Source organism: Numenius arquata, chromosome 3 (assembly GCF_964106895.1).
Source record: "Numenius arquata chromosome 3, bNumArq3.hap1.1, whole genome shotgun sequence".
NCBI classification, from domain to species: domain Eukaryota; kingdom Metazoa; phylum Chordata; class Aves; order Charadriiformes; family Scolopacidae; genus Numenius; species Numenius arquata.
The window spans coordinates 19,614,839-19,636,500 of record NC_133578.1 but is presented as its reverse complement, the minus strand read 5'-3'; the positions used below and the strand labels follow the sequence as shown (position 1 = coordinate 19,636,500).

Below are 21,662 nucleotides of genomic sequence, written 5' to 3'. Positions count from 1 at the left end.
TTGGCTCAAGGTGACAGGAAAAGATTGCTGCAAGCTAATGTGAGTAGAGAGGTACTGCATGTGGGTCATGATCCTTAACAAATGTTGTAACTGCTGCTGTTACGCTTGCTGCAGCACGCTATATCCTTAGTTCACATTTCCCAGTGACTTGCTGAGACTGTAAAGCAGATTGCAGATAGAGCAAATGACTGTAGATGCTTGTGCAATATGTAGAAGAGATAAAGGCTGGCTTCTTAGGCCGTTGAATATGTTTTCAAAGGGTTGAGTTGCAAGTCTTTACCAGCACTGGTGCACACCATCCCATTACTGCATGTCTCACTGCCTGCCTTAATTTTGCATTGCTCAAGAAACAACAAGCTGTTAAAAAATAAAGCCCTTCATGAATTTTATATGAATGTAAAATGTAATGATCCATTTGCAGTATGCGCAAAAAGCCATCTCAACTTCTTTCCTTTTTTTAGTGGTTTTGTAACAGAAAATCAGCTTCCACATAAAATTCAGTATATATCCTGGTCACCCGTTGGACACAAATTGGTCAGTAAAGTAATGAAGCACTAGAATGATTTTGCTTTGTGTGGCTAGAAGACATTTATTTGCCTTTGGTTATTTTGTTAGGCCATATTTTTCACAGGCCTGTGTGTATTAACCTTGGTTGTGAGCAAGAATGACAAAACAGTTTTAACTTGTTAAAGTTTAACTTCTCTGGGTCTAAGTAGAAGAATCCATGTTCTCAGCTACATTATGTGTTTCAGTTTGCTAGCCAGTCTCTTATCAAGAATTGACCAACATACTTGTATATAGGATTAAATGTAGTTTCAAGGCCTGAAAACCACTGTGTTTTCCTTTGACACTGTATAATACAGGAGTTCACTATGGAGATTTAAAGATACAGTATTTAAAACATTTTTAAAAACTTTTACTCTAGGAAATGGCTGCCGGATTCTTACAACAAAAAAGAAATGTTATTTTCTTTTTTATTTAATAGCTACTTGATAGCTAAGTATGTATTTCTCAGTAATTGTAATAAACCTGTTGCATAGAGTAACAAGTTTACAAACTTTGGTTTTATCTTCCTCTTCTGGTGGAAGCAGAAGGAAAAGTCACAAAACGCTTTTCTGAGTGTCTCTTAAACACAACAATTTGAATAAGTTTCAAAGATTATTTTTGTCATTATTTTCCACACCAAGGCTAGCCACAGAATCCTCTGAAGTTTATTAAAATCAAAGGAGTTGTTGAGGATTTATTCTGACATAGTTGAAGATAGAATTTGGCCTGTAATGTATAATTTATTCACTAAAGTACCTACTATTGCAGAATTTGCGAGGGCTTTTAGTGTAACATTTATTTCCTGGTTTGCATTCATTATGTCATCTTGTTGGTATAATGTAAGATGCAGAAGATCTTACTGTAACCTCTGTTATTGGTGCCTATACTCATAACAAATACTTTCTTGTCTTTAGGCATACGTATATCAGAATAATATCTATTTGAAACGAAGTCCAAGAGAGGCACCAATTAAAATAACTAGTGATGGAAAACAGAATGAAATATTTAATGGGGTTCCTGATTGGGTCTATGAAGGTAAGTAAATCTTGAAGGCAACAACTAAAAGGTTAAATGCTTTGTTTGTATTACCTGGTTCTCACAATCCATTCTAAAATATCTGTGATGATAAATTATTTTTAGATGCCCTAAGGATTACTTCATTTCCATATTTTATTTGCCATACAACGACTGCATTTTGTATTCATAGCGTGTAACCAAAATCCTGAGTCTTTTGTTACTGCAACTATATCAGAACTTTACAAATTGAGCTTACTTGCGCTGCACAGGCAGTGATTAGAAACTAAGCTTTAATGGAAGTTTTAATTTTGGTGAAAATTTGGCACCTCAGTGCATTAAAAAAAAATTTTAAAAAATCCCACATGCACACATGAAAAACCCAAGTATGTTAAATAGGATCTGTGTGCCTATTTGGAGAGTTCTTAAGGCCTTTCAGAATTTAGATGTAAGGCAATATATTTGGTGTTATTTAGTATAACTCTCTTCATATGTCTAGGTTGCTAAGAGTACAATGCTAAAATAGATTACAATGATAAACTATTATGAATAATATTTTTTTTCCTCAGAGGAAATGCTAGCAACAAAATATGCACTGTGGTGGTCTCCAAGTGGAAAATATTTAGCATTTGTACAATTTAATGATTCTGACATACCAGTTATTGAATATTCATATTTTGGTGAGGACCAGTATCCTAGGAAAATAATTATCCCATATCCAAAGGTATGTTTTCTCATTCTTTCTACTTACTTTCTGTTGAGAAATGAGTTATTACAATGCTAAAATCAACTGTGTTTTAAAAAATGGTTTCATTACAGTGGTTAAATCCATTTGGCCTAAATTAATGAAAGAAAACAAACTTAGGCCAAGTTCTGAGAAGGTATAGGCACATTCAAAAGTGTAGATATTTAATAATATCAGTGAAATAAATGGAATTACTCATGTAAGTAAAAAGCATGTGCAAAAGTGCATGCTTGCATGATTAAGCCTAGCTTTTTTCATTTCAGTTTATTTATTGTGATGTGTTAACTATGCAGTTGTTATTTTTCATTAAAGGAAATAATTATGAGACATTTTTTTATTTTGAAAAGTAAAGGCTATGACAGCTTCAGTTTATTTGCACACTTCATAGTGCTTTTTGATCTCAAGGGGCTTTGGATTTTAACTGCTTTCAAGTGCCAGATCTAAGGCAAGATGGTTTTTGGTTGGCATTTCTTCAGCATGTATTAGAGAGCTCTCCTGACTCTTGTCACGTTCGTATGATTGCAAGTGATCATGTTAATGTATCTTAAGAAGTTACTCACCTGTCAACTGGGTTACAGTTCTAAAGTAAAGCAGGATGGTTGAGGCCACACATAGAGGAGAATTAAAAAACTAATAATGTATGCAATGAAGAAGCAAGCATGAAATCAGTTTAAGCTAAGCCATTTTATTTCACAGCTGGGATGTATAAGAGCACTTGCAATCTTGTGAATATACTCCTGGAGTTTTATGCCAAAGTGTAGTGTGCGCTGCAAAGATCCACGCTGCAAATAGAATACTGGTTCCCATCAAGCATGTTTTCTGCATAGAAAGCATGTTTTCTGTATATAAATTTGGCTGTTTAAAAGGTTTTCTTCTCTATATATGAAAGGATGCAAAGTTTAGTAATGTACTACTGCTGTAGTGTCACTCTGAGATCTTGTAAAGACCACATTTGCTCTATTATATTCAACTGAATACACATTTTGTAATCTATCTCCCTTCCTGCAAAACACTTTGTGATTTTCCTTGATCCGAACTGTTCACAGCCTAATTTGAATAACCTGATATGTTTTCTTTGAAGGCTGGTGCTAAAAATCCTACTGTTAAAGTGTTTATTGTTGATACTATTTATGCTGAAGTATTTGGTCTGAAGGAGGTGCCAGTTCCTCCAGTCATAGCATCCAGGTAGTGTGCCCTCAAATGTCTTCTCTTTCTTAAAAAAAGTTTTTTGTCTATTTGTTAAATGCTTGAACCTCTGAGTTGTTTTCTGTTTCTAACAGTGGAGTGCCATATTAATCTTTTAGATGGAACAGAAGCTAACTAGAAATGTTGTATTTTTATTCTCTCTGTCCCTATGATACATTGTTACAAAGGACAAAAAAACCATCCCTAAGATGATGGAAGCTTTGTGGAAGTCTTCCACAGAGCAATATGGGGGATACAATCTGTAGCAATGTTTCTATACTCTTGTTCTTTAATAACTACCATTTCTTTCTTTTTCTTTTCTTTTTAGTGATCACTATTTTACTTGGCTTACTTGGGTAACAGATAGTCGAATCTGTGTGCAATGGCTAAAGAGAATCCAGAATTTTTCAGTCTTAGCTATTTGTGACTTCAAAGAAAATTCAAATACTTGGGAATGTCCAGAGGTAATAAAGTTGGAAATATGAACTTAACATTGCTGAAATTAGCATTTTCTAATCCAATCTGCATACCTATTTTAACACCTATTGGTTATGTACAGGTTGGTCTGACTTACTTGCAGAAGTATATTTAATCTTGACCCGAATTCTTTTCAAAAATAATTGTGTGCCTGTATTTTCCAGTGTTTGATCACATTCATCTTTTAGCTACTAGTGATACCTTTTCCAATATTTTAATTGCTGGGGGAGGGATGAAAAAATTTTAATTGCACCAACAAGAAAAAATCACCAATTTTTATTTTTTTTTTTTTTTTTAGTGAGCTTTAATTAACAATCAAAGCAACAAAAATAAGAAGAATCCTACTGAGCAGCTTTCAGTACTGTTGTTTAGTTACTTCTTGCTTCCTCAGCTTCAGAAGTGCAACCATAGAGGGTTTTTATTGCTTTTTAAAGAAAATTTTATTATACTGCATTGAAATTTCATACCAAGTCTGGCTGAATCATGTCCTTTATGATTAATGTTAAATTAGTTGAGTGAACATACAGATTAGAAGTAAAGCAGGTTTTCAGGAGGGAGAAATTCTTCTGTTTTATCAGATCATACAGTTGGAGAAAGCAGCCAAGTTTTGAGAAACACAATCCCTTTTTCAGGTCTGAAAAGGAAACTTCGGGCTAATTGCAACAGTAGCTCTACATTTTAAATATGTCATTCTATCATTAAGACAGTTCAGAGGGAAAACCACGCTCCGTTAAGCAGAAGGATAGCTTAGATGGCCTAGCTATCTATACCTATATGAAGATAGTTATAGATCTTACGTACGGAAGCTTTTCTGAAAAAAAAATTTCTTTAAAAGACCTTGTAAAACTTGAAGACTGTAGACACTGATATATTCATATAGAACCCGAAGGAAAGGATAACTCTGAATTTCAGTAACTCTAGTACAGAAGTCTCATTTATTGTCTTTAATATTGATGCTGTTTGCATGGCTTGTTTTTAGAGTTTGTGATAGAGAACACCTGTAAAAACTAGCATTAGGCTGAAACCTTGAATCAATGGGAAATAAAAAGCATGAATACTTATAAAAGTGTTCTGTATAATTCATAAATTTGTAAATTCAGTTTATTGACACAGCCTTTCCAAGCTGAAAATAATTCTTATTCCTCTATGCTATGATAAATGTTGCAAATTTAAAAGGAAGTTCAGGTCCTGTTCTTTCAAAAACATTATCATTGAAGTAACTTTCCACAGAGAAATATCTTAATTTATTAGGATAAAATACATATTTACTGCAGCATTTGATGTGTTTCCTAAGGTAACCTAAGTCCTAAGTACTTTAAAACAAGTCCACCTAAGTACTTTAAAACAAGCTTAACTTTAAGCATGTAAGCAGTTTTATTTATTTCAGTAGGTCTATTTATGTGTTTAAAATTAAGCATGTGCTTAATTGCTTTGCTGGAACCAGACCAGAACAATTAACATCTTGCAGGACTGTGTTTCATGGTCCTTATTTAATTGCATTTCTCCATGAAACCTTATTTATGGAGTCACTACTGACGTTTCTATAATTCTATATTTATACAGTGATACAATGCTTTTATCACATTAAAGCTTGCACAAATGGCCAATTGAAGGAGTGTGAACAGATGGGAGTGCTGCATTAGCTCTATTTGCCATTAGAAAGTATATCTCTACGTTTCCATTGGCAAAAATAGTTCTCTTGTTGATTTCAGATTAAATTGAGACTCTAATGTACAATAAATGTGCTAGGCTTTATGTACTTGAAAATAATAACAAAATACAATCTACAAGATGTTCCTAAAGTGTCAATTCATCAAAAATGTTCATGTGTTTGAGTCTCGCTCATGTGAATAGACCATAGAAACCAATATGACTTCAGTGGAACTATTCATGTGAGTAAAAGCTAGGCATGCATTTGTGAAATTGGGGTTTCCTATAAAGATGCCAGTTCTCTAATTAAATTCTGTATGTACTTTAATACACAGAAAATTCCCATAGAAGTCAATGGGACCGCTCATATGAGAGAAGTTAAATATATCTTTAATGTACTATGTCATCAAGATGTGAGCCTTACTTTGAAGAAAGGAATGCAGTTATAAAACAATACATCCCATTTTTCTTATCTTGAAAGAAATAAAATCCATATTCTGAGTTAATAGCTCAGTGGGGCACTTGCAAGGTACTAAACAGTCTTCTAAGGGGCAAGTACCTGCAATTTTTGCTCAAATAAGTCACTTGGCAGGGACTAAGCAGAAAGGGAGAAGGCATGATTCTGAATGCTAATGAGATTACATTGAGGATGACAAATACAAACCATATTCTTTAGAAAGAAAAATTGTTGAATTTATTTCAAACTGTACAGAAATACTCTATTAAATGAACAGTATAAAGAAGTTTGCAAGATCAAAAAAGAAGTATGTTGACTGAATGCAGAATTGTTAAATATTAAATCTCTTGCTCCATCCAACAAGCAAAATATTACACTCTTCAATGAAAAAGTCTAAGGAAAGTATTGAAAAAGCACTAGAAACTTTATAAGTAAAACATAAATAAAAATGTAAAAGCACCTTTAGCTGCAGGAGATACCAATCCATGTCAGTATAAGACTTTTTTAAAATCAGCTTTAAGAATGTTACAAGGAGTTAAGACCTGCTAAATTTATATTCATAGTCTCAGGATATGATAATCTAGGTGATTTCTGTTGTCTAGATAATTTTTGCAAATCCTTAATTCTTCTTTCTAAATATTGTTATTTGTGACATTTTTTCAAGTGTTGAAAATCAGGCCCTTTGAGCACCAAATATGTAGACCCTTGATTTCGATGTACTTACTTGGTTGAAGTATTTGGCTTGTATTTTTTAAGGTTTTTAAGATTTAAATTTAAAGATGTACCTAGTAGTCACATTATCCATTGTTATAAATCAACACCACAGCTTTGAAATGAAATATGTTAAATGAAACAGCTGAGAATCTAACACAGATTTTTAATATTATTCCTGAAATTATTTGATTTGGTTTTTTACTGAAAAATTCATGAGACTAAGTAGTTGTTAATTCTTGCTTTCAGTAAAAATGTTGCATAGAGTTAAAACCATTACTTTAGATTTTATTTAGCTCTGATGACAGCTGTTAAAAAATAATATTGTAATTAATGTAATGGTATTAATACAGTAATATTATTTACCTCAGACAACCTTCAAGTCTGTGCACCTTCACAGGAAATATTCTAAAATTCTCTTCTATAGGCAGCTACAGATTTTTTTTATTTGGGGATTTTGAATCTTCATAAACTCATTCTTGAACTTCTTAAAGAGTGTACATTTGATTTTGTTTTTCAGAATCAACAGCACATTGAAGAGAGTCAAACAGGATGGGCAGGCGGAGTAGGTTTGCTTGTTGTACTCTATTTTGATTTAATGAAAAGCTGCAGCTTTCTGCACCTTCACAGCAGTGTTTTGAAACACAAAGCTCCATTCGGAGTCATACAACACTACTGCTTAAACCTGTTGCACTCAATCCTGTAGGATCACGATTTTTAATGCTGTGTTAGGCATAGTACCTGGCTACCTGCTTTCTGAATTTAAAAAACCTTTTTGTGTCTCCTTTTGCAAATATTAGACCAACTGATTAGACACTATACTGAAGAGAGGGAAGTAATGAAAAGAAGTAGATTCATACTGCAGTATAATTCTTAGAAGCAACCTGGAGGCAAATAATACATGTATAATAAAACCTGTCCATTCAGAACACAGTTTTAGTGCCAAGTGCTGCATATCTTCTGCTAAGGAGGAACCTTCAAGGTAAGACAGTGCCATTAGAAGGGTAGTTGATCCTTCTCTGCGGTTACCCCTAAGCAAAAGAAATTTTCTCTACCCAGAAACCTTTATCTTGGAAGAGACGTAGTGCCTATCTTTAGGAACTCACAGTAAAAAGAAACCTGCAAGGCAATTGTAAGAGCATGAGATCAGTGTTTACAATCATATATTCTAATAGTGAGTATGTATTATTGCATATGTTTACTCCTCAGGCAGGTGTAGTTACCAGAATTCAATATGGGGAACTTCACACTGTGCCTGAATATCCTGCAGTGGACTTAACTGAGAGTTTTAATTTTCACTAAACTGTCTTCTAAAAGACGTGTTTTTACTTGAAGTGAAGATTACACATTTACAAAGATTAGTTATCTTACTTGGTCCCTTCCTTTTTTCCTCACTTCTCTTGAGGTTGTGATGACAGGGTTTTATTAAAACTAAAGAAATTGCAGACATACATAAATCCCTGCTTTAGCCTTTAGAGGATTTCAAGAATTAGGAATATTAGAAGCAGGCTCCAGAACAATTTAGCTTGTGGTCACAGGTTCTAGTCAAGCTTGGGTTAGTATTATTCAAAAGTTATACTCTGGAATGTTTGGTGCTATGTTTGAAGTGCTTTCAGGTCATTCTTTTGTGTTCATGTTTTGAAAATAAAACTCAGAGTTGCAGTAACTCATCCTTGACTGACAATTTTAGTAAAGAGATAATGGTGAAAGGAAGCAATAGTTGAATGGTCTTATCTGGGATAATCTGTTCTTTAACATTAGTTAATAATACGGGAAACTTCAGATATCCATTTACTTAGTGCTATATTTGCTCAGTAAATCGGACAAACTCTGTGGCCCGCAGGAATTTCAGTATTGCACTGTTCATGAACACTAGCATTATTCAGAAACTTATTTTTAAAAAATCAACTCCACCTATTCTTAAATAGCTTATTCTTAATAGCTATTCTTAAAAGGCCATTCAGAATATACAAACATATTATTCCACTTATAAGTAGAGAGTTGCATTTGTGGGGTACTTGAGGTATCCATATTATCAGCTGAAGAAATCTGACATGACAGGTTGAAATTGTAATGTCTACTGACTAGGAGATTGAATATTACAGCTAAACACTTGTGCAAAGTACTTTTTCCCATCTGAACTGATTAAATAGTCTTATTACTTTTAGTATGTGTACTATAATCTGCAAAACGGCTTGGACACTTGTATCTCATCTACCATTTTTCTTCCATTGTTTCAGTTCTTTGTTTCTGCACCATATTTTACATCAGACAGCAGTTCATACTACAAAATTTTTAGTGACAAAAATGGTTATAAGCATATTCATTACATCAATGGCTCTGTGGTAAGTCAAGCAAAGTGTTTTACATGAGGTACTGTAGGATCCTGAAATAATTCTACAATATTCAGTAATTTACATGTCTTGCTTCACAGGAGAATGCAATCCAGATTACAAGTGGAGAATGGGAGGCAATATACATTTTCAGAGTAACAAATGATGCAATGTAAGTATCATGAAGAAGAGAACAGGTTGTGAGTGTTGTCAGGAAAAGCAGCACTTGATCATTGAAACACCATTTGTTAACTCATCAAGTTATAGCTAGGCATAATTCGTTTGGATCTGAATGCATCCACAACAAATTTGTATGCAAAGGTACTGCACAGGTTTGCTAACTTCATTTACTTATGGAAGATTCTTTGCAAATTTCCTTCATTTTTCTACTTATTTTCAATCACCCATCTTAGAGTTATTTAGAAATACTTAAATTTAACTCTCATATAATCTGCAATTACCTCAATCGTCTCTCTTTTTATGGCCTCTCATTCAGGTTACTATACAGATAGATATATCTTACGTAGTTGGGCTGATTAGCTCATGAGAATTAAGATAAAGCTTCTATTTATATGGTTTATTTGTCATCTAATCAGTTTGAGCAAAGATTTATTAAGATGAAAGGTATGTAAGCTTAATTTACTCTTCCATCACATGCAGAAATCTCAAAAAGTCTAAGTTAACTTCCAAGACGGCTTTTCATCTTGATGCTGGTTCATAGGTCATCACTTTATGGATTATTTATTAACATATAAATGAATTTACAGTTTCTATTCAAGCAATGAATTTGAAGGCTATCCAGGAAGAAGGAATATTTACAAGTAAGTGTTATCAACATTATCTTAATGATACTAGGTTGCTAGAAGATAGGTCTGGATTTTTCAATAAAATAATTTAGTTTCAAGATGTTTAAAGTGTAATTCCACAAGCTGTTTTAACTAAATCTTGACCTTTGATTATATCTGAGAATTGAGGAGAAATAGCATTTAAAGTTAAATATACTCTTGGGAAAAAGGTTGATAAAAAGGGAAAACATTTCTTTTTAAATTGAACCATTCTGAAAGTACAGTGCCTATGTTCTAGAATGTGAGTTAGACACATGTCAAGTTAGTTGGAGCAAAATAAGTATTGCTTTATTTTATTTTTCTCCTAGAATCAGTATTGGAAGTAAACCTATCAGAAAACAATGCATTACTTGCAATTTAAGGAAAGAGAGATGCCAGTATTATACAGCAAGGTTCAGTGAACGTTCTAAGTATTACGCCTTGATCTGTTATGGTATGTATAGCCTGGAGGCAAACACTTCACCAGTTGTACTTTGAAATTTATCAGAGGTGTAAATAATACTAATTATCCCAAACAATAGCTAGAGGAATCCTAGAAATTTCACATTAACCAGGAGAGGTTTCCAGAAAGAAACCTTTTCATGTCCAAAAACCTTTGGAAGATGTTTCACAAAACACAAACCACAAATATTTTTACCCTTTTTTCTTTTTTCTTTTTTTTTTTTTTTTACTTTTTCAACAAAAATCTTGGGATTTTTAGAATTAAGAACAAATTTGTGAAAGTCCTTCGTGGCATGAAACAGATTCTAATCTGGCTTGTCTGTGCTTTTTCTTGCAGCAGCAAGAGCACGATTTAGAAACATACTGATTTCCAATTCATGTGATCAAAGTTAGCTATGAGAAACTACTAAAATATGCTTCCCAATTGAAATTATTAAAACCTGTGTTAGCAACAAAATGTTGGATATTTACTACCTGAGAACATATTTTAATAACCGAACTAAGAAAAATCCAATTCATCAAATGTATGTTCATTGAAACCACTTGTAACACAGAAGTATTAGATGAAGTCTTGGCTCTGTTGAAATAAGTTGATTTCAATGATCTGAGGTTTCATCCATTGGTGTAATCAAAGAACAGTGAAGTCATAATCTAGGAAAAGGAAAGACAATATCCAAGGTTCTCCTTTTGCGTATTTCATATAAAGTTTACTGTTCTGATTCCACACTGACTAATCAGCTGAAGAGTTCCTTAGAACCTTCATTGAGCAGAGAAGCAAATGTAGCAAATAATAACACCTTTCAATCATCTTGCACAAAATAGTCAGTGAGGTCATCACCATATGAAAGCCAGTCACCTTCACAAATACAATGTGACATGTTATCAGAAGAATGTTTCACATTGTTAATTCTGCATTCACCTTATGTAATCACATCTCGGGTATTAACTAGATGTCACTTCATCTCTAGGGAGGAAGAGTTTGTTAATAGATTTAAAGTTACTTCTATTACGTTTGCTAAGCAATGCCTATATGTATATGAGTCTATGTACACACAGTACCTTATGTATTTCATGCAGCAGGGACTAGTGGGTTGTACAACAGAGAAGATTCAGATCTGTGTATCAACTTTGAGGTCTTTTACACCATCAGTTACCAATGGTAATGTTCCAGCTTCAAACTAAAAACTGCCTTCTTACTATTCTTATGACAGGTCCTGGGATTCCCATTTCTACTCTTTTTGAGAATCGTGGTGATAGAGGTACTGCAAATATTCTATTTCTGAGCAATTGCTTTTCTCATTGATCTTCACTATGCAGATCCTCTAATACAATATTTAGGATTGTGATCAAGAAGCCTTTAATCTTGTTTGTTACTAAAATATCTAGCATCTTTCTAGATTTCTTAATTCATTAAATCCAGATATCAGTGAACACACTGATTCCTTTATTTTCATTCCTGAGTTCAGCATTTTTATAGCATCCCAATTTTCCTGTTTACCGTGACCATCAGCAGCTCTTTGTCTACCAAATATTGAGTCAAACTTTGTAGAAAACATTATCGTGATTTCCAAACTATTCCTCTTCACATTTGGAGGAACAGAAGACTTTATGAGTTTTTTCATGAAGCAGCCCTACTGTATACAAAAGGCAACAGTGTACTATTTAGTGTTTGCAGTTTGAGCTATTGTACTGTACTAATTAGAATTTGGATCAGTGGCTTGCCTTTCAGCCATCAGTATGTCAGGGAAGAGCAGAAGTTCTTTCAGATGGTCAGTTCAAATAACTGCTTCAGACAAGGTGTAATTATGGATACAAAATGGGAACTCCAGCAAGAAAGATTCAGAGCCCTCGTTCTTTAAGTAGCCTGTTAGTGAGCTCTGTTTGGAACGAGGCCAAGCTGGAATTCGCTAACCATGAAAATATTAATTACTCTGCAGTGAGTTTTCTCTCTCTGTCCCTTGTTTTTCTCCAAAAACTCTTCTCCAGCTTAAAGCCCTCAGTCCCGAAATGTTATGAAAACTAGCATGATCCTGTAAAAAACTTGTGATGCAGCATTTCCTCTTCCTTCCCCCATAATCAGTGAAAATGCACTGGTACTTCTAATGGCAGGGTCCTTACAGTTCAGACCATATTGATAACCCACTATTAATTGAGGGGACTGCAACTATCCTGACATTTGCTGGAAAGACAACACAGCCAGGCACAGTCCTGGAGGTTTCTGGGGAGCATCAATGATAACTTCTTGACACAGATGGTGGATGAACCAACAAGGAGAGATGTACTACTAGACCTAGTGCTGACAAACAAAGAAGATCTGGTTGGGGGTAGCCTTGGCTGCAGTGACCATGAGATAGTGGAGTTCAGGATCCTGCATGGAAGAAGCAAGGCAAAAAGAATTACAGCTCTAAACTTCAGGAGAGCTGACTTTGACCTCTTCAGACACCTACTTCGAGGAATCCCGTGGGCTAAGGCTCTAGAAGGAAGGGGGATGCAAGACAGCTGGCTAATACTTAAGCACCACTTCCTCCAAGCTCAAGGTTTGTGCATCCCTAGGAGCAAGAAATCAGGCAAAGGAGGCAGGAAACCTGCATGGATGAGCAAGGGGCTTCTAGAAAAAATCAGATGGAAGAAGGAAGTTTATAGAATGTGGGGAAAAAGGACTGGCCACTTGGGAGAAGTATATGAGCGCTGTCAGAGTATGCAGGGATGCAGTGAGGAAGGCTAAGGCCCACTTGGAATTAAACCTGGCAGGGGATGTCAAGGACAATAAGAAGGGCTTCTTGAAGTATATCAGCAGTAAAAGGAAAACTAGAGAAAATGTGGGCCCACTGCTGAATGAGTTGGGTGCCCTGGGGACGGAGAATGCAGAGAAGGTGGAGTTACTGAATGTCTTCTTTGCTTCGGTCTTTACTGCTAAGGCCAGCCCTCAGGAACCCCAGACTCTGGAGGTAGGAAGGAGCCTGGAGTAAGGAAGACTCTCGCTCAATCACGGAGGATCAGGTTAGAGATCATTTAAGCAAAATTGACACCCACAAATCCATGGGCCCTGATAGGATGAACCCACGAACACTGAGGGAACTGGCAGATGTTATTGCAAAGTTGCTCTCCATCTTTGAAAAGCCATGGAGAACAGGAGAGTTTCCTGAGGACGGGAGGAAAGCTAATGTCATACCAGTCTTCAAAAAAGGCAAGAAGGAGAACCCGAGAAACTACAGGCCGGTTCAACCTCGCCTTCATCCCTGGAAAGGTTATGGAACAGCTCATCCTGGATGTCATCTCTAAGCATGTAGAAGAAAAAAAGGTCATTGGGAGTGGTCAGCATGGATTCAGCAAGGGGAAATCATGCTTGAAAATTTGATAGCCTTCTACAATAGAGTTACTGGCTGGGTGGATGGAGGTAGAGCAGTGGATGTTGTCTACCTTGACTTCAGCAAGGCTTTTGACACTGTCTCCCATAACATTCTCATAGGTAAGCTTAGGAAGGGTGGGTTAGATGAGTGGATGGTGAGGTGGATTGAGAACTGGCTGAGTGGCAGAGCTCAGATGGTCGTGATTAGTAGTGCAGAGTCCAGTTGGAGGCCTGTAACTAGCGGTGTTCCCCAGGTCAGTACTCGATCCGGTCTTATTCAACATATTCATCAACAACCTGGATGAGGGGACAGAGTGTACCCTCAGCAAGTGTGCTGATGATACAAAACTGCGAGGAGTGGCTGACACACCAGAAGGCTGTGCTGCAATTCAATGAGACCTAGACAGCCTAGAGTGTTGGACGGTGAGGAACTTAATGAAATCCAACAAGGGCAAGTATAGAGTCCTGCACCTAAGGAGGAATAGTCCCGTACATTGGTATAGGTTAGCATCTGACCTGCTGGAGAGCAGCTCTGTAGAGAGAGACCTTGGAGTCCTCGTGGGCAACAAGTTGACCACAAGGCAGCAGTGTGTCCTTGTGGCCAAGGCAGCCAGTGGTCTCCTGGGGTGCATTAAAAAGAGCGTGGCCAGCAGGTTGAGGGAGGTCATCCTCCTGCTCTACTCTGCCCTGGTGAGGCTGCATCTGGAGTCCAGTTTTGGGGCCTCCAGTTCAAGGACAGGGAACTACTGGAAAGAGTCCAGTGGAGGGCTACAAAGATGATCAGGGAAATGGAGCACCTCTTATGAGGCAAGGCTGAGAGACTTGAGTCTGTTTAGCCTGGAGAAGAGAAGACTGAGAGGGGATCTTATCAATGCTTATAAATATCTAAAGGGTAGGTGTCAAGAGGATGGGTTCAGGCTCTTCTCAGTGGTTCCTGGTGACAGGACAAGGGACAATGGACACAAGCTGGAACACAGGAAGTTCCATCTGAACATGCGGAAAAACTTCTTTACTGGAAGAGGCTGCCCGGAGAGGTTGTGGAGTCTCCTTCTCTGGAGGTACTCGAAACCCGCCTGGATATGTTCCTGTCCAGTCTGCTCTAGATGGACCTGTTTTGGCAGGGGAGCTGGACTAGATAATCGCTGAAGGTCCCTTCCAACCCCTGCAATTCTGTGATTCTGTGAGTGTTGTCTGAACAGAAGACACATAAAAACGCATGAGGAAGACAAATGCTGCAACATTGTTGACCTAAATTAATCAGTGGTGTTTCATGTAGAAGTTAATGAATTGCAACATAAGATTATTTTGACTCAAATAGGAGTTGGTACATCTTAGTTTTTAACCACTCAAAAATGTTTGCAGATGGAGAACATTGGTCAATGTATCTGTTGCAATTGTGCTATTAAAACACTATGTTCTGGTATTTCTTTTGCAGAAGGTTTAAATGTTTAAATACAGCTAATGCATGGATTTTTTTATATTTAATCCATTGTCATAGCTCTCTCTTTTCCATGATTCATTATTACTTTGTGTATCAAGGGCCCCTACTACTTCCTTAACAAATTATTAATTGCATGAAATGCAGCTAAGTGCCCAACTACAAGTATGTGTTTCTTAACCTCTCTGCAGGAGAGAACAGTTTCATTTAATGGATCTTCACCACTGATTTCATGATGCCTTACTCTGCTGTGCTATTATTCTTCAGAAACAAAAACAAATTCATGCTTCTCTTTGACTTTTTCATGACCTATTTTGGATTCATTTTCCTTAAGTCTCTTGCTTTCATAATCTCTTCTGTGGTGCAAAACTATTTTTAGTAGATCCACTTTCATTGCAGTTGGCAGCATTCTGAAAATAGATCACCCATGAATTTTAGTAGGAGGCATGCCGTTAAACTAAGATACACCAGTTTGGAAGCTCCTTCCAGCATGCCTACAATTGATTTGTGGTAATGTGCAAGTTTCAGGAGTTTTGAGGGGAAGTATGGAAAGGGTTCAGCTGAGTTTGGGTGAGTATCCAAAAACAGGATGATCTTTCAGCCATAAAAGCCCACTTGAATCTGCAAAACTTGTCAAGAGTATTTTGAAAGAACAAATTCCAGTGTTATATTTGTGGCATGTCTTGAGCACTATCTAGGTCAAGACATGCTGAGAGAAGTACTTCTTGTATTTTTCTTGCATTTCTAGAAGCAGGAAGTGGTTGCCATTAAAAAAAAAAAAAGTAAACTAACAGAGGAAAGTGTCCTGCAGTCTTAAAGGTTTCTTTTGTTTTGAAAGTGAAGCTGAAAGTCACAGATTTCCATTATGTGCAATATTTTTCATCCTTTATTACTCATGGGAACACACACAAATAAACAATACCCAGTGGATTCATAATATATAGTTCTGCAGTCTATGCTGGAAATTAACTAAATTTTAAATAGTATTTTTTTAAATTATATAACTTTAAATTGGGTCTAAAGCAAGTAAAACAAAAATTTTAAACACTTTTTAGATAAAAAAAAAACATAATGAAAGAGGTTCACTAAGTGTGCAGCAACATATTACTAAGGACAGCTATATGGTAAGTCTATATAGCTTTATATAGGAAGATACTGTACGGTGGTTAAGCAAGGGTTTGCCACAACCACTTAAGAAACTGGATTTCCTGCATTAGCCCAGAAACAAGATATTCCCAAACATCTGTGTGCTTAACCATGCTGCCCAAGGGTCTCACAGCTTAAACTGATGTTACTGTGATAAGCAAGAGAGGAGATACAGGACTGTGTTTTGCATGATGGGATGAATTTTGCATTTCCAGCTCCTACCATTTTACAAAACAGGATGAGGGCTCTGCAGGAGAAGGGAGTTTCTTCATAACATCCGGGACTCTAACATTCAGAGACAACATGCAAAATGGTTTGCACTTACATTGCAAAGTGTACATCCTATAAAAATCTAACGAGTATTTGTGCATTATAATACCAGTGCCTCGTTTAGCTATGTGATCAAGCCCGATTAGAAGTGTCTGAGTTGATTTCATTACTCTGCTTGTAAAATTTCACAGATTTTCTTTCTGTCCTAATAACACAAAATAAAGGAATCTAAATTAATGAAGAGGAATTAACAATAAACTACTTAATAATTCAGGCATTTCTTTTACTTAGAGCTCAGAGTACTGGAAGACAATGGGGAATTGCAGTCTGCTTTGCAAGAGATCAAACTGCCAAAAGAAGAAATTAATAAACTTGAAGTGGATGGTATAAGTAAGAATTACACATCTTTATAATACTTTTTATTCCTACCATTTTAATGTTTTGCCTTCATTTTGTTATAGTGAGCATTGTCTTTCTGTAGAACAAACTTGTTAGCCTGTCAGGTTGGGAGGAAGAGGCCTGGTTCTGCCCTGTTTGACAACAACCAGTTTGTCTGTGCCTCGGGGTATCTCTCAGTAAAACAGTAATTAAAATACATCCCTGCTTCATAAAGCAATTTTTTTAAAAAATCATTAATGATATTGGTAAAGTGTTTAAATATCATGTAAAAACATTATAGTATGGAGGTAATAAAATGTGAAATTTAAATTCCTGTTCATGTGTTACACATTATATTGACTTGCATACACTGTTGTTTTCACTAGTGACTTTACAAATAATAATCCATGCTAATGAATCAGTGTGAAGTTTCAAAAGCTCATTTCTCATAATCTTAACAACAGTTATATTCCTAGTTGTGTTTTTGTAGGTACCTGGAAAACTGAGAACCTACAGTTATGTGAAATAATAATTTTATGCATGGTTAAATTAAAATAAAAGTGGGCACTTTATTTCTTTTCTTTATTTTCTTCAATGGCTCAATATAAACAGTTACTTGCATCAGTTCTGTGATTCACAGTTTGTGCATTGTGTAGTTTGTGCTGATTAATTTTCATATACTGTGACACCAAACTCTGGATTATGCTTGAAAGAATCATTTTAACCATTAACAATGCAATTCTTTTCTAGCTTTGTGGTACAAAATGCTTCTACCTCCACAGTTTGATAGATCCAAGAAGTACCCTCTGCTCATTCAGGTGTACGTAACACTTCCTTTCTTTGAACGTTGTTGTTATGTCAGAAAATATACTTCTTATAATTTAACAAAACCTAGGACATTTGTGACATTTTATGAAGCGCAAGGAAAACCACTTAGTTCCATTCTGTTTGTTGTGATGGATTTTTTAATATATTTCTGGAATAGAAATTCAACCCAATGAAAATCAAGGAGATTTTTTAATATTAATCTTAGCATGGCAAAGATCAGTTCCTCAGAGAAAGAAAAGGGATAAAAACATGTGAGCTATTACTTGGAGTTCTTAGTTCTGTTGCTGCTTCTGTTTATTATAACGCAGTCTGAAATTACTGATTTCAGCTTCGCTAATATGAAAAATACAAGAGCCTTCTTCATTTGTTAAGAAAAAAACCCCAGACACCCCTAAACCATGTGAGCTGGCTTCTTTGATCAAATGTTCCTTCTAAAGAGCATTTGACACGAGTTTTATTTATTGCAGGCAGGAAAGACAACAAAAATTGTAGTGGTGCAGAAAAAATGGGAAGCAGAAAGGATTGCTGAGTGGGTGTAATAAACCTTACATCATTTTGTATTAACCAGTGATGATCCAATGGTCCACAAATGCAAAGTATGTTTGAATTAAGTTTAGAGTAGAAGATTAAGTCAGTCATGTCCTTGAGGTCAAATGTGTAATTCACATTAGGGCATTCTCATTAGGAGTGTCTCTCTCTGCTACTCAGCTATGTGGGGTGTGTTCTGCCCACAGCTTCAACAGCACATGATATTCCCTACTGAAACAAAGAAGGTCTGGGGATGGCAAGAAAGTATAAGGAAATTTTTTTTTCTCCTGTTTTCTTTGTCATTGCTGACTGCATGTGGAGATCAAATGCAGAAAAGCACCCAAAAAGGGCTGTTACACCTGAGCAGTTTGGAGAGACGAAAGCATTGAGTCTTTGAGGATAAACCTTCCAAGGATTCCCCTTAGGACAGGTACCTGGTGCTGCACCCCTTAGTCTGCACTAAAACTAATGATTTGCCTTAGGCATGAGACCTAAAGGATTAAAATGGATTTTAGATAGCAAAATCACACAAATATATGAAAATGGTAGTTGAACTGTTTGTCTACTGAGCTTTTTTAACAGCCATATAGCAAAATACCTGTTGAGAAAGTGTAAGAAGTACCTATAGCTCTAGTCCAGTATCCAGTAATGGTTTATAAATGTATAAATATGAGTTGAAAAAGTGAATTTTTATCCTCAGGTACGGAGGACCTTGCAGCCAGAACGTAAAGGAAACATTTAGCATTAGCTGGATAACCTATCTTGCAAGCAAAGAGGGAATTATTGTTGCTCTAGTGGATGGCAGAGGGACTGCTTATCAAGGTGACAAGATTTTGCATGCAGTATATCGAAGACTAGGAGTCTATGAAGTTGAGGACCAAATCTCAGCAGTGAAGTAAGTAGAATATCTCCTCATATAACTGTTGTATTTACATACCAACAAGAAGTAATGTGAAAAAAACACTAAATATACTTCTCAGCCTTTCTTCTGGTGAGCTGACTTCTTCAGGAAATAAGACGTGATGACTTGTAGAAAGAAAATACTGCTAAGATGATTCATGTCAGTGAGGTTTTGTATGCTATATCAAGTCCATATACTACTGTGTCCACATTTGTGTCTCACCACTTCCATTTTATAAGAGCATCATCAGAGGCTTCAATCATAGGCCTGAGGAAATAAAAGCATCAGAGGTGAGAAGCCAGCCAGTCCATTATTCTAAAGTTTTCCCTGTAGGGGAAACCTACCTCAGTGACCATAGTGATTAGCCAAAGAATCATAGTAATGTACCACAGTGATTAGCTAAAGGTCAAATACGAAGTTTGTACCAAAACTGAGTCCTGACACAAGCCTTTGGAGGTTGGTTAGTCATAAACTTGTCTTCCATGTTATTTTAGGATAGTTATGAACGACAGAGAGTGTCTGAGATCCTCTGGTAGTTGTTCCCCAACAGTTGTTCCTTTGCATCAAAACACTTAAAGTGTTCCAAAGGAAAATAGTTCCCTAAGCAGAAGTTTTTGGAGGGAGAGAAAGCTGAGGTTTTGTAAAGAAAGGCTGCCTGTTAAACTTACAGAGGCAGTAGTGATCTAAATGCTAAAGTGAGTGTTTAAAGAAGTGTTAGTTTGAACCCCACAGAAATGAGTGCAAGGCAGGAATAAGGAATTTAGTCTAGCCTTTGGTCTGGAATTTGGCCCATCAGAGCATGAATAGATTTCCAGATGCAACAGTAAATACTCTCTTTCCCCCAGCAATAGACCTGACTCTGAGTAGTTCAGCTAGAAATTGAATGTAGCAGTCCAGGTTTCCACAGCTTTCGCTACTTGTTTGAGAACACTGCGTGTATTTACAAGTGTGTGTGAGGAGGGTGTCTGTTCCTTCCTCTTTCTGCTTTGTGATAATTCATTTGCTCCTCAATACTATAAGCACACCATTATCCTTTTCAGTGATAAACGAAACAGAATAGCTGTATATCACGTCAGGCTTTTCTATTAATATATTATTTGATTTTCTATCTTGAAACTTTTAGCAGCAACGGCATACTTTAAAATATTGCAAGAGAGAGAATGTTTTTTTATTACTCTGAATCGTCACTCAGACATAAAATGTCAGAGACAGAGGGAACCTAAACTGATTCTGCAGTTGCAAAATCTGCTGAGACAGGCTGTGAAGAAATGACCTCAGACTTCACACTTCCCAGCTTTCTGTCAGCACCTAGACTAAATTTTTATTCAGTTAAATGTATTGCATTCCATCTTCCTGATCTAACACATGGCTTAAAATGCATGATTTTTAGAGAGGATCCTATACTCTAGTGGGAAATTCTTGGAGGGGCTTTTAGGGGGAACGCCAGGGATTAAAACAACAATGTAACAAAACTGAATAATTTTTTGGCCTTTCTAACTTTGTCCCACCCAGATAGTATCCCACATTTTGGCTGTTATCAGTGCCTTATGCTTGTCCTAGTAAAATAAGGCTAACGTGTCCTGGGATTTTTTTTACAAAAACAAAACCTATTTTGTTTATCTGTCACCCTCAAACCTTTGTGGTGATTTGCATTATCCCCTCTCTTTTACTGTTGCTAATGCATCTCTGGAAATAGTCTTCAGACTCCGATGCAGGATTTTTGTAGGAGACCTAGTATTTATGGTTCTCTTTGACCTGTTTTACTACTGATTGCATAAGCAAGGTGCACCTTACCTCCATCGCAAACCCATTACCTACTTGAAGCATTAGGAGATGTTTTCCTTATTATTATTTTTTATTATAGTAGCAGTATGTGCTCTGCACTTTTCAGGCACATAAAAAAGAAACCTCACTGCTCCAGGGAATCCTTAATCTCAGAAGTTGATACTGTGCCTCTTGATAGACCAGAGAGATCATAAGATGAGTACATTGAGCATCTTTCAGGATAAGGTCTGAATGGTAATCCAGCACCTTTGGCATTAAAACGATGAAAACAATAATAGCCTGTGGGAAGGTAGAGCTATGGGAAATGAAATGTGGTTATTAGGAGGAATACACATTTTTTAACTTTTTTCTCTGCATGTATGCGAGTGTATGTCTGTACATATGCACATGTATATATATGCACATGTTCAACATGAGCATAATATGTGATGTTTAATCTAGTCTGGACTAAATATCCAGGTGGTTTCTAACTATAAGAAAAAAGAACTTTTTTTGCTGAGAAGCCAGTTGGGCAGAGTCCTGGAACAAAAATTATTATGAAGAAATTACTAATTTCAGCATTTTTTTGTTCTTTCAAGAAAATGTCTTCCTTTTCCTCTAAAATATCTATTAATTGAATAATTAGCGCTTTGTAG

General features: G+C 36.1%; 1 protein-coding gene across 1 annotated transcript in view; it reads left to right on the top strand.

Moving 5' to 3' along the window:
• LOC141463369 (prolyl endopeptidase FAP-like) overlaps nt 1–21,662 on the top strand; it is a 47,662-nt gene that overhangs the window by 15,665 nt on the left and 10,335 nt on the right. The window contains exons 7-20 of the mRNA XM_074145722.1: nt 462–534; nt 1,461–1,581; nt 2,130–2,284; nt 3,387–3,490; nt 3,819–3,954; nt 7,306–7,350; nt 9,026–9,130; nt 9,220–9,290; nt 9,886–9,939; nt 10,272–10,396; nt 11,616–11,663; nt 16,899–16,997; nt 17,736–17,805; nt 19,042–19,236. Coding sequence (XP_074001823.1) covers nt 462–534; nt 1,461–1,581; nt 2,130–2,284; nt 3,387–3,490; nt 3,819–3,954; nt 7,306–7,350; nt 9,026–9,130; nt 9,220–9,290; nt 9,886–9,939; nt 10,272–10,396; nt 11,616–11,663; nt 16,899–16,997; nt 17,736–17,805; nt 19,042–19,236 — 1,401 coding nt within the window. The remainder of the gene's footprint in view (nt 1–461; nt 535–1,460; nt 1,582–2,129; nt 2,285–3,386; nt 3,491–3,818; nt 3,955–7,305; nt 7,351–9,025; nt 9,131–9,219; nt 9,291–9,885; nt 9,940–10,271; nt 10,397–11,615; nt 11,664–16,898; nt 16,998–17,735; nt 17,806–19,041; nt 19,237–21,662) is intronic.